The sequence below is a fragment of the Pygocentrus nattereri genome, chromosome 16, assembly GCF_015220715.1.
Source record: "Pygocentrus nattereri isolate fPygNat1 chromosome 16, fPygNat1.pri, whole genome shotgun sequence".
In the NCBI taxonomy this organism is placed as follows: Eukaryota; Metazoa; Chordata; class Actinopteri; order Characiformes; family Serrasalmidae; genus Pygocentrus; species Pygocentrus nattereri.
This window is the reverse complement of record NC_051226.1, coordinates 15,489,535-15,502,481: the sequence shown is the minus strand read 5'-3', so window position 1 is coordinate 15,502,481 and position 12,947 is coordinate 15,489,535. Positions and strand designations below refer to the sequence as shown.

The window sequence follows — 12,947 nt, the reverse complement described above, 5'->3', positions numbered from 1 at the left end:
ACCATCATTCATCTTGCTTTGTAACTATCACCATGCAGAAAGGGTGAAAGAACAGGATAGCTAGGGAGGGAAATGATTAATATAAGATGGAATGGACTTAAGCTTAACATCTAAATTGCTTGAAATGAAATAAGATACAAGTTCATGAACCAATCTGGAGCAAGCTTAATTACATTTCATGTTCTCTATCCAATGATGATAAATAATTCAACTGTGCACAGCATGAGAGCAAAGATAAATCTCCCCTTAAGAATTCTGCACTCTTAAAACATGCACATAACTATCAAGAGGATTACAGCTCAGAATTATCAATAAGCTACTGGCTTACATTCGGTCCAGCACAATGCCTCGCCATATGTCGTATAGTTAATGCATCAGTTTTGCACAAAATAACATATATTAACACTGAAAAGATGGCTCATGGTGACTGGAAAAATTAACAGTATGTAAAATGGTGGTGCAGTTCATTTTTTCTCTGTGCTTGTACTGCCTGTACTGAATAGTCATTAAATGCACATTCAGCACTGTCTCCCTCCCTATTCACTCCATGCATCCTTATTAAGGCTATATTAGGCTGATGAAAGGCATGGGCTTCTTACAGTCCTAAATGGAATCCTAAATGAGTTTTCTTATGCTAGATCAGAACCATAGGTCCGCTATAGCACTGCAGGGAGCAGGCTATAGTGCAGAGTGGCTGAACTCTATGGTTCTGATGGCACTCTAAGTACCTGCTGTCTTCCGCCACGTGTCGCTCTTTTTATTGCTCCTTTGTTCCCCTTGTCCTGTCATGTGAGTGATTTCTTATCTGGCACTGGGGTTGCTGAAAAATAGAGTCTTTTTTTTGCTCTCGGCTTTTGATAACAGGTCTTAAAAAACTCTATCATGGTCATGCAGGTGTTATAAGGTAGAGAGAAAGAAAGAGAAAAAAAAGATAGAGAAAGCTGGCAGCACAGATAGCCACAGAAAGACTAAGGTCAGCCCAGCAGGCGAGGGAAATGACCAGAAACAAATAACACAAAACAACAAACTGCAGCTAAATAATGAGCATATTTTCTGTAGAATTCAAGAATTTCTCTATAGGACAAATGGACATGCGAGTGCACAGAAACAGGGAATGACCCCCTGATGATTGTTTACCGATAAAACTCCTGCTGAGCCTGCCGAGAGAGTGAAATTCATCAAAAAGCAATGAAGACCAACAATGACACCCCAGTTACTTCCTACAGCACAAGGGCGCAGGTGAGACACGTCGTTTAGCTGACAGACTGAGACAACGACAAAGCATTTGATAAGCGCAGAGATACGCTAAAACACATAGCGACTGAGCACAGCTGCGCAGCAATGGGATATGACTGTGTCATTTCTTCCTGATAAGGGAGAGACCCATATGGTGCAGAATGACAGCTCCTTCCCCAGCAGGAGAGCAGACACAATGCAACAGTAAAGCAATTTACATTAAGGTTAGCCCTCTGCAGAATACTGATTATCATTATGGGTCCCTTGGCCCTCTTTTCACTCTTTATAAATTGCATGCACTTTTCCAGTCAAGTTCGGACGCTCCTTGGCACATCACCATGGCAACTACAGAGCCGCACACCCATTTCAGGTTGTCTGGTATTACCATATCAATACCCGGGAGACCTTTTCATGAGGTAACCCCAGGTTAAGAGACTTAATTCCACTTCTATCTCCAATCAGTATTCCCCTAAATAAGCTGCCCTTGGGGCAATTGAAAGTGCGGAGGTGAGTGGTTTAACTCCTTAACATTCATGGACCTGGTCCAGACTCCTATTACTCACTTCTATAACTTAATAATAACTCAATCATTTTCAGTCAATTGTTTTCTATGTAGGTTCAAAATGATAAACCTTAGGATGAGGATGGCTTATAATAGATATCAGAGATGATAGATTTTACTGTTGTTAAACTATCTATGATAATAAAATATCTGATTAAGATCTACTTATAAACACAAGTGTGGTATCAACTGAATGTTAAGAATCCACACTTTTGAAAGAAAAGTGAGAAATTCATATCAAATTAACATAAAATGTTACTGGCAGCGATGGCAAGTTAACACATTGAACTCTATGCATGATCATTGTTTATCTTATTATCAAGTAATTAATTAATTACTATGTAATTAATATACAAGTATTTATAAGAGTAAGGAACTGCAGCATGGGCCCATATAACGATATCAAAAGTATTAAGGGTTAACTAGAAGCTAGATTACCTGGGCGAGATGTCGCAGCCCTGCTGCATGAAGGCTCCCAGGGAGAACCAGAGACTGTTGAAGATCCCGAACTCGTTGGGGGGCTGGTCACTGGGCGGACCGTCGGTGCCCTCTTCGGGCTCCTCGGTGTGCCACTCATACGGGCTGAAGCGGCTGACCAGGAAGAGCACCACGCTAACACCGATATAGGCGAACACGATGCACATCCAGATCTCGTAGGCCAGCGGGTCCAGGAAGGAGAACACGCCCGGCTTGGACTTTTGAGGCTTCTTGATCATGATGGAGATGCCCAAGCTCATGAAGGGCTTTGAGAAGTCAATGACCTCCTCCCGGACCAGGGTGATAGTCAATGGGGCCACAGCGATTTCCGCTTTCTGAAATCAGAGGGCATTTCATTAGGACACTGCTAGAAAAGAGGACTGATGTTTTTCTATCATACAAAAAAAAAGAAGAAGTCACACTTAGTAGCCACTGCTACTGAGTGGAGCAGTTAATGCCCTCATTTAAGCAGATAACAATGACACGGTTAGAACTTTATGACTTAACCTGACAAAATGCACAACATCTCACACTGCTGAACAATACACAGCGAAGCAGAGGGAAATAAAGAATAATCTGTCCATTTCCACCTCTCCTTTCACATCATATTTTACTATTTCTCTAATTGGACAAGGCTTTGCATGTTAATGCTGGAAAAACTAAGAAGCTAATCCGAGGGGCTTAATTCTGCGGCTGAAGTTTGAGGGAGCAGGATGAACCAATCAATTCAGAGAAATATGCTTACAGCACAAGACAGAAAAATTGGATACAGACGCTAAGGTCTAGGAGCAATGTATTGCTTCATGGTAAATCCACAAACTCGATTATTGTTGGTGACTTAGCAACACTCTCGACCTCGCCGGGGCTGTGCAAGGCTCAAAGCTAATCCAAAAAAGAAATTAAAGTTTATCATAATAGGCTGACACTTTGTAGAGAAAAATGCAAGAAAAAAAACTTGAAGGGATATATGTTTTCCCATGCTCAGCATAAATCTACAAGATGACAACACCAGCTGTATAGTGGACATGCATTAATATACATCAGCTTGCCAAAGGTTGTTTATTTTTCAGAGGTGCAGGGACGGCCACACACTTCCACTGGGAGCTTGGTCACAACTGAAGGTTTAGAAATGAAATTGCTGACGCTTTCTGCTCAAATCCACACCACGTCTCTCCCAAAGCCTCTGCACAGAAAGTCCATTCCATAGCTGTTTTACTCCTTATAAGAGGAAAGTAACTGAACAGGCTAGAGTCTTTCACTTGGCCTTTCACAGCAAATTACATAGACAGTACCTGCCCTTGAACTGAATATTTTACCCCAAAGTATGAACTTGCAATATTAACAGCACACAGAAATCGACCTAAACCTTCTGAACCTGACAACTCTTCATATTTAGTCCCTTCAATTTAGGTTCTTAAGGACTTAGTAACAGCACAGATCAATACCTCATCTCAGAACCTTTAACTAACATATCTTTGTAACGTTGAGCGAAGAGGCGGACGCATTTGTGGAGTTAAGCGAGTTTTATTTTGGGCAAATCCAGGGTCGTAGTTGTAACAGTCCAGGTTCATACAGCCAACACGGAGAGATCATGGGACAGACGTGACGAACAGAACACAGGATACAATCAAAGACTAGAAAGTCAAACATCAAACAAACAAAACATCCAGCAAACATATAAAACATCAAAGACCGGCACTAGACTAAGGAAAACACAGGGCTTAAATACAAGAGGGCTAAATGAGGGTTCAGAAGACACAGGTGGAAAACAGGTGGGAACAATCAAGGGCGGAGACAAGAAACAAGGGGGCAGAACCGGGAGGAAACCAAACAAAGAAGCAGATGGACATGTAAACAGAAGCACATGGAAGAGTGGGAGGGGCCAATCGTGACAGTCTTAAACAAGTCTTTTATGGTCTTCACCAATACAGAGACATTATCAGGTCATCCTAGTCAACCATGTAATCTATTCTGCCCATAGTAGTACATACAGTAGAACTATGGCTATTGATATACCAGTTAGCTGACATTTAAGTTCCACAGATTTATTGTGAAAATCCTGCCAATGTAGCCAATATATGGTTTGTTAGCACATTATAACAAGCACACACCTCTAAGGTGTAGAAAATTGTAGGCGTTCAGGTAAAACCTATTTTTGGGGGAACTGAAAATATGCCTGCATTTTTTTTAATAGAATTGTCATGATAACACAGCTTAGAGGTGTGTGTTAAAATCTGAAAGAATTGCAGTAATACTCTTATTTCATTATGTTTTGGCTGGAAACAAAACAGTTAAAATTTAGAACTGCCTCAAAAATGTATCTAAATCATTTGTTTCACTTTGGTACCTATGTGGGTAAAACCAAGATAGCTCTCCTATCTTAGGTTACATCAAAGGCTGGTCTGAAGGCCTTCACGTTAGATTAATAATCTCTGATTATGGTTATACCAGTCTTTACAGAGACTACTGAGTCACTAGTCAGCATCTGCTCACTTCTACTAAAACAGTTAGCAGCTGCATTCTGTATTGGTATTGGTGACATTTTTATCTAAGTCATGCAGTATTATCTCCAGAAATGTACAATGCATTGGTCTGACAGAACTGAAGGTCTGAAAAACCTCTTACCCCGTACACCAGCTCCCCAACCATGCCGTTCCAGATCTTGGTCTCCGGGTCCCGAGCTCCGTACTTTCCGTCTGGCACGATAGAGATCTTGTATTTGATGCCAATGTGCTTGGCTATCTCATAGGCCAGATCCACGCAGTATCCCTCATACCTGTCATTACCCTCGTACATCTCCCAGTTTTTCTTCAGCATCACATAAGGTCCTTCCTGGAAGGAGCAAACCACACAAGAGATTCAAACTGGCAACCAGTCAACAACTCCAGCCAACCCAACCAAGCACTCGATTAGTTGATTTTGGTACATTTGCCGCAGCTCTTTCATCTCAGGATTTGAGCATAAAAAACACTGCACAAAGAGACATGAAAGATTCATATTTAATACAGCTTGGATTGCGTTTGCAAGAACAGTGAAATAAAATGTTCAGATCAAAGAGAAGAAACACATTTAACTCGTTGTAACATAGTGTAGATTTGCAGTTACACACTTACTCCTGACACCATAAGATTAGAACTTTACTGTAGCATATTCATTACATGTAGATTTACATCAAATAAAAATATTACATCATATAAAAAGCTTCTTTATTCCACAGATAAATGAGGTCATAACATATAACAAATGAGTACAGAATATCAATAACGATGAACACAACTGAGTAAATGGCTAATCAATGTACAAGATCATGGTGTCAATACCATTACTACAGTTATTATCCACACTAATACAATGTGCTGTTGATAATATATATTTAACTTTATTTATATTTAACCATGACACTTTATTAGAGACACCATAGAGTTAGACACTGTAGCCCAACTGTAAATGCACAATTTGTGTTAGTGATACTCTGGCCCTTCAATTTCTGACCACAGAGCTTTTCTTTGCTAGCTATTTTTGGCTGGTGGACCACAGATAGTCCCGAAGGGGAGCTTAAGACCCTGACCTTTTGCCCTCAGACTGTATAAGTGCCCTCTGGGTTGGAATGTATAAATGTCTTTTATATGGCCATTCTTAAAAATCAGTTTCAGCATCGCCCCAGGGACAGAGCTTCAGGGTCGGCTTTACACAACTGCCTTGGGAAAAACACCTAACCCTAGGTGTTTGGTTTCCTCTGAAACATGATTAAACTGTCTCGCTTAATATGGATGTTTGCAATACCCTAGAAAATTAAGTTTAATTCACATTCATGTTGCCATGTTTTTTTCCTCTTGAACCTCACAATATCTGTGTACAGGCCTGTTGACAAAAACCCCAGGAACAATGCTGAGCCTGGTACGCTCATACCAGCACCACATCTGCCGCATCAGTGTAAAATAATTTGGACAACAGCAGTCCTGTGGTCCAAAACATTTGTGATGAATGGGAGTGAAGACTGATAAAGGCTGATAAATTGGGCATAACAACAGAAAGACTACAGTGTGTGACTGCACACCTATGTAGTGGACCTAATTTCCAGTAAAAACAGCCATAAAATACAAGCTACTGATTTTTCACTGTCAGAAAAAAACAGAAATTATATTTATTACATTTTATATAATATTATAAACAGAAAATTGCACAAAGCATTCCTAAAACCAACAAGTTACCAAAGTGTCCACCCAACAAAGGCTGTCACTGAAGAACCACCTGTTCCTCTTCAAAGACACACTAACATTCACAGAAGTAACTACCCAAACACCCCTTAGCTGCCTTGCACATTTCTTTCCTAGATATTTCAGAGCATGTTAATGATAATTAATTTACATTAGGTACAGGAAAGTCAAATGTAAATAAGCAAAAAACACTTAAATTATTAAAAGATAGAGAGAAAATGGGACTCCTAACAACCATGCAAGACCTACTAGAGTATCAAAATGATCACCATCAGGTAAACAGTTCGTATAGCCTTTATCTTTGAGAGAGAGAAAATCAAGCTGCACTTTTGCTTCAGATCTGAAAAAAATAGGTGTTTCTGTCCATCCTTCCACTGTGAGAAGACACCTCAACACTATGAATCTGAAAGAATGTGTAACTGTCAAGAAGCCATTATGAGAAAAGGAAAAGAAACAAAATATTTGCAGTTTACCACTGAAACAAGAGAAGCAGAAAATGTAACCAGATCTAAGGCTGAACTTTGAAAAACTAAGAGCAAGTCTCTTGAAAAGAATGAAAGCAGTAATAAAGACAAAGGATGGACACACTAAATACTCAAAAAACAAAAAAATCAATATATATATATCGATTATTGAGGCTTCTGTGTCATTTTCTTTTAAATATGTTTTCTGTGTTTCATCTGCTGCTGAAAAATAAATAACTTGTACTTACTGGCTGTTTTGTGTGAAAATGAAATGAATTAAATGGTGGTCTCTGACTTTTGCACAATACTGTATGTGTGTGTTGGTGTGTGTGCAAATAATTCAATAATATCAATACAAAGCAGAATTGAACATTTTTTAAATCGATCAAAGCAAAACTCACTGGAACATACACTTTTAAGCTAAACTTTAAGATTTGGTTATGCAGCACTTCACTACTTCACTAACTCTGAAATACATGACTTCCACTGCTTATTTAATCACAGAACACAGAAATGATGGCGTTAATATCTTCAGTAAAAAAAAAACAAAAAAATAAAAACAAATAAACTAAATATGAAGAAATCATAAAGCATTGGAGAAATACAAGAAAAAGGCAAAAGCAAAAACAATGGCACTATACATTACTATAATCACAAGGTAATAACAAACATAAATCTAGTACATCTGTCCAATAACATTAAAACATTAAAAAAAAACCTTATCTTTGCCAAGAGAGGAAAGCGCATTTCCATAAAGATCCCACAAAACCTGCCTCTCTTCTCAGAGATCTTTCCTAAGCCATATGGCTAGCCTGGAACCATGAAAGGCATAAAGCCCAGCAGGACGAATCAAGTATTCACCCTCAGCCAATCGAGAGCTCTTCATTGAATGCCAACTGAGGATTCGTTTCATCTTGAATTTGTTTGATGTATGAGAATGCAGCTTTCTCCTCATATCTATACATTTGTACAAGAGCAATGCCGTATTATTCTTGGATCGTGTTAATCTACAAGTATAAAAAAAGGCAGACAATTTATCATCTGCGGTACACTGTGCTACCGCTGTGGGTTATCTGCAGCCCTAAGACATGCTTTAGTGGAGGATACTCAATCATGCAAAATTACGGCTCACGAAGGACCACACAAAAGCACTCGCGCACACAGAAGCTCTAACCTTAAACGCTGCCACAGAGAAATACAGAGCATGCATTAGAGAATAATAAAAACTCCTAGTGAATGTCAAAAGAATCTGAACAATTCCTAATGAAGGAACACTGAGTTGAAATTTTATTGGGTACTCCTGGCTTGCTGTATCTACAATCAGTGGCCATTTTATCAGGGACATCATATACCATCTACATTTGTATGCAAAGGTTTGGACGCCCCAGGTCAAATGACATGTTTTGTTGATTTTCTGAGTTCAAATAATTGAACACATCATGGACAGAGAACACATTCTGTTTAATTAATGCACACTTACTGTTTATTAGCTGAATTTAACTTCGTAGGGTTTAGAGTTAGCATGATGGCAATGTTTCTTTTCCAGTACTGATGTTGAAACATTTCAGTATCAGCATCACACAATGTGACTGTGCTTTACTTCTACTTTAATTTTATAGTATATAGTATTTGCTTTAAAATATAGTATCAAACTTAGACTGTGAGATATTCTTACAATCCACCATTTGTCTCGTTTCTTCACATTGGGAAACAGACAAAATTTCACTCACCATTTAAACTCCTGGGAGATTTTAAAAGGTCCCCTGGCCTAGTTACAGATGCTAAGCAATGGCTGGACAGTCAGTATTTGGGAAAGGGTTTTAGTGGAAGGTGTGCTTCTGCTTTAGTTTTTTATTTGTGAAAGAGCATCATATCACTTCACAATGGTGGAGTGAAAAACAGGATGTTTTACTGTAAAATGTAGTGGAGAGAAAGAGTCTCAAAAATGGAAATACTTAAATAAACTACATTCAGATTCATTCTTTTTTGCCTCTGTTCTCTGATCCAGCATTTTCTGCTCATACTGATACCTAGTATTGGATTGGTGCCATCTGTAGTGGGTAGGCAATTACTATATGTCTGTTGCCAAGCACATTAGCCCTGCTAATCAATAGCAAGGGGCCACCATGTGGCCACCTCTGATCAGATTTAATGTTGGGGGGTGGACTATTCTTACCACAGTAGTGATATCAACATCACATATACACCAGTGCAGCACTGAGAGAACTGAGAGAATGGTCCACGACACAAACAATATCTGCTCAGGTAGGTTCTATAGGGGCCCTTTTCCATTGATGGGTGAATCAGGGGCTTCAAAGTGTACCGATATGTTAGGTGTTTCTGATAAAATGGCCTATAAGTGTAAATACAAGAGGTGCACAAGGTGTAAGTAAACGGGCAACATGAATAACAATTTCCAACCAGCTCACACTTTCCATGCTATGAGAGCATCTCTCATTATGCATGTACAATGCATTTCCATTCAACCTATTTGTTTACTGCTAAATGAAAAATCCTGTGGATTTATCCAATACTAATGCATAACTCATTATGGTGCTTGCAGAGTCCATCCATAGTTCAGCTGCTTAATGAGGGCTTGGCTTTGTCTTTGCGTGTGTTTGTCCATGGCTCAGTTTCTCATCACGGAGTTCATTTTGGCTTGGGAAGTGTCTGTCCATGGCTCAATGTTATTGCTTTTCAGTTCCGAATCTGTCTGTGTCTGTCCATGCTTTAATAAGAGGCTTCATTTCAGCTGGGAAGAGTCCGTCTGCTGCTCAGTTTCTTAAAAGAGGATTCCTCAACAGGGGCTGAAAAGAGGAGCATTGGCTTCAGGTGTAACTCTCCCATTGCCTTTCTCCATCAACATCTACACCTTTTAGGCACTAATAATATTCTTTAACATTGATTGGTTAAATGCCTTTTATTTACTAACCTAAGAACACTGTTCAGTGCTGCTGGAGCTACGATGTGAGCCATTTCATGCAGTGTTCTGTCTGTTTATCCCTTATAAATTAACACCTTTCAAAAACACAACAATTACAGGAGACAGAACAGAGGTAAACAAACCACAACACAATGTCCTTGGCACCATGGAGGGCAACCACGAGACCTTCTGACATACAATATATGACAGAGGCAGATGACACAGATATGCTCATTCCTGCAGTAGCAATGTAATCATCTGGCCATTGCTCTGATAGCAATGGGCAACTTTGCTGAGAAAACATACAGATGGACGTTGGTCAAAACCTTAACGTTAGCCTTGTTCATTTTGCTTAAGAAACCAGCTAACATTTGACTTCCACATTAGCTGTTAAAAGCACCTGAATAAATTTCTACATAAATATAGTTGAGTATTTTTGTTTTGATATACATTGTGCTTTGATTTTAACCAATGACAACCAATGATTTTAACCAGTGGCATAGCACTCAGCAGTAAAAAGGACTAAAACACTAACAATATTTTTCTAACAAAACTAACAACTAACAAAATTTGTTCTAAAAAAGTGTTTCAGTAATGTAGACCTAATAAAAGGACAGAAGAATGTTATTTACTGCTGTCTCATTTTGTCTTTTGCAAGCAATTTTTTACCCCACTAAACATATTGGGTCTTTTCTGGCCACCCCTTTGTTAATGTTCTGGCTATGTCCCTGCCTGCAAGTCTCTAGGGTCTAAGTCCAAATCAAGTTTTGAGTTTCTGGGGTCTGAATCTGAGCCAAATCTCAAATCTTGAAGCTGCACTAAGTATGTTTTTGTTGTTAAAATTAAAATAAGTAGCATTACTGAGTACAGAAAACACACTAAAAAACACTAGAATACAAGTGTTTTAAGTATGAGTGTGCTGCTACAAGCCCTACAAAGCCTGAAAGAATAATTTAGTGAGAGGCTTCTCGGGGGTTTTTTGCATCACATCACACATCATGCACAGCATCAAATAGAATAGATCTGGCTCGATGTTGAGGTCTCAAATGCAAAATCGACATTATACTGATCACTGTAGTAGATAACTCACTTACATCCTCGGAGGACATGTCATTTACCAAGTTTTGACCGAATGCTCTTTCAGTGAGCTCACAACAACAGATTCATATGCTCGGCATTCAGTCAGTTTTGTGAGTGTTTTTAGGCTGAAATCTTTAATTTTAGTCTGAGTCGTGTTGCAATTCAGTCAATGTGCACGTCCGAGCCACTGAATCGAGTCCCCATCCCTGTGTGGACACTGATATGACTGACAGATCACATACACACACAGAAACTTCACTTTGGTGAGCAACAACACAGCAGGATCATGCTTCAAATAAACTTTGCAGTCCAGTCTGTGACACACTGCACACATTGCTTATCAAAATGCAAGCACAAGTGTTTAGGCATGAGGCAGCCCACTGGTGGCCATTTCCAAATCTTCAATGTGAATTTTAATTCTAATGAGTGCGACACCCTCATTAGGTGGAAGCATTTGGATGAGAGACAAACATAACAGTTTTTTTTTAGTGTGACAACTGTTCCTGTGTGCTATTACTGTGAATATCATTCGTCTAAAAAGTGAGAAAACATTCTAGACACTCACCATGATGGTTGTCACGACTACAGTTCTGTTCTCCATTCCGGAGGTTTCGTTTGGAAGCAAGGCTTGATCCTGGATCAGAACCAACTTATCAGCATCATTCCAATAGCCAATCTAAAGGTGGGACACATGGTTAGGAGGTTAGAAAGCAGTTAGAAAGTAGGCTAAGAGTGTGTATGTATGTGTAAATGCTGCTGTTCAGAGTGTGGAATCGATGTAAAGCTTCTAAAACCTTGTTCCAGATAACCATAGAAAATTTGTGTATTATACTAGTCCTACGCAAATAGTAGCAGAAAGCTCAGAAGCTGTAAAAAAATGATAATTGAATAAAAAATGGAATGATGAACAGAGCTGTAGATGATTCCAATACAATTTCATAATAAACATTGAAGAGAATAAATCTCAAGACAGATAGCTTTGATATCAAATTGCTATCAATTTACAATTACTGATAAAGATTTGTCATTTAATAAGTGTAAGCATAGAACTAAAAATATTTTAATTTGAAGTTTATAGAATTAAAGAGCCCATATCCTACAATACTTTATTTATTTCTTTCCCCTGAGGTCCACGTTTTATGAGCCAAACTCTTGTTACTGTGCCTTTAAGGCTGCTATATGTAAATGAGCTCTGTTCTGAATAGGCTGTATTGTATTGTGCCTTATTCAAAGAGCAGTGTATACTGAAACAGTTCTTATAACACCAATGTGAATGGGTGGGGCTAACATGCCGTAGGCTGAATGGGAAGATACGTATAAATGTGTTAACTGATAATTCATTCTAATTGGACTAATCTGCAGCTGAATGCCCATTTGGACTAGGAAGTGAATGGTGTGTTCTGAAACGTTATCAATGATTAAATACTTCATTATACTCTATTATTTAAAACAGTGAGTAAAATTTGTTTTTCTGTGATACCGGCCCTTTAAATCTGTACTGTGTAAGCTATTAATCTATATAGAACAAGCAGCAAGCGATTCCAAACTTACATGTGTCTGTATATTTGCATATATGTATATGTATTCATAGTAATGAATGGTGTTTATTCAGTGTGTCTATATACATTCGTGTGCACATCTGAGACTATGTCAATGCATGTGGCATGAGTGTGTGTGCGTTAATGCAGCTCTTCTCTGTTGCTGTGTGATTGAGATGCTGTGTGAGAAGCGTGAAGCCACTTCAGAGGGAGTGGGTCCGAGCAAGTGTGGTGGAGGAAATGTTGCTGTGTATTACATTATGCTGAGTGGAGGATGATTGAGGAGTGGAGGGGGTGGGTGCAGCTCTCTGTCCCTCCAGGAGGCAGCAGGGTGAAGGATGCCAGCCTGACCTGCCTGCAGCAGTCTTTCAGGCTTTGTACCTTTCTTTCTCTCAGTCACTCCATTTTTCAGTCTCTCAGCCTTTCAGTCTTTCTGCCTGTCAGGCGCTC

The 12,947-nt window shown here is 39.1% G+C and overlaps 1 protein-coding gene across 6 annotated transcripts in view; it reads right to left on the bottom strand.

Annotated features, from left to right (window-relative positions):
- gria4b (glutamate receptor, ionotropic, AMPA 4b) overlaps window positions 1-12,947 on the bottom strand; it is a 127,413-nt gene that overhangs the window by 22,570 nt on the left and 91,896 nt on the right. For 5 of the 6 annotated variants that reach the window (XM_017718911.2, XM_017718913.2, XM_017718910.2 and 2 more), the window contains exons 9-11: window positions 11,525-11,635; window positions 4,901-5,107; window positions 2,237-2,610 (exon numbers count right to left, since the gene is read on the bottom strand). In XM_017718911.2, coding sequence (XP_017574400.1) covers window positions 2,237-2,610; window positions 4,901-5,107; window positions 11,525-11,635 — 692 coding nt within the window. Of the gene's footprint in view, window positions 1-2,236; window positions 2,611-4,900; window positions 5,108-7,212; window positions 9,764-11,524; window positions 11,636-12,947 lie in introns of those variants that run through there. The other variant, XM_037545676.1, reaches the window with a different exon arrangement.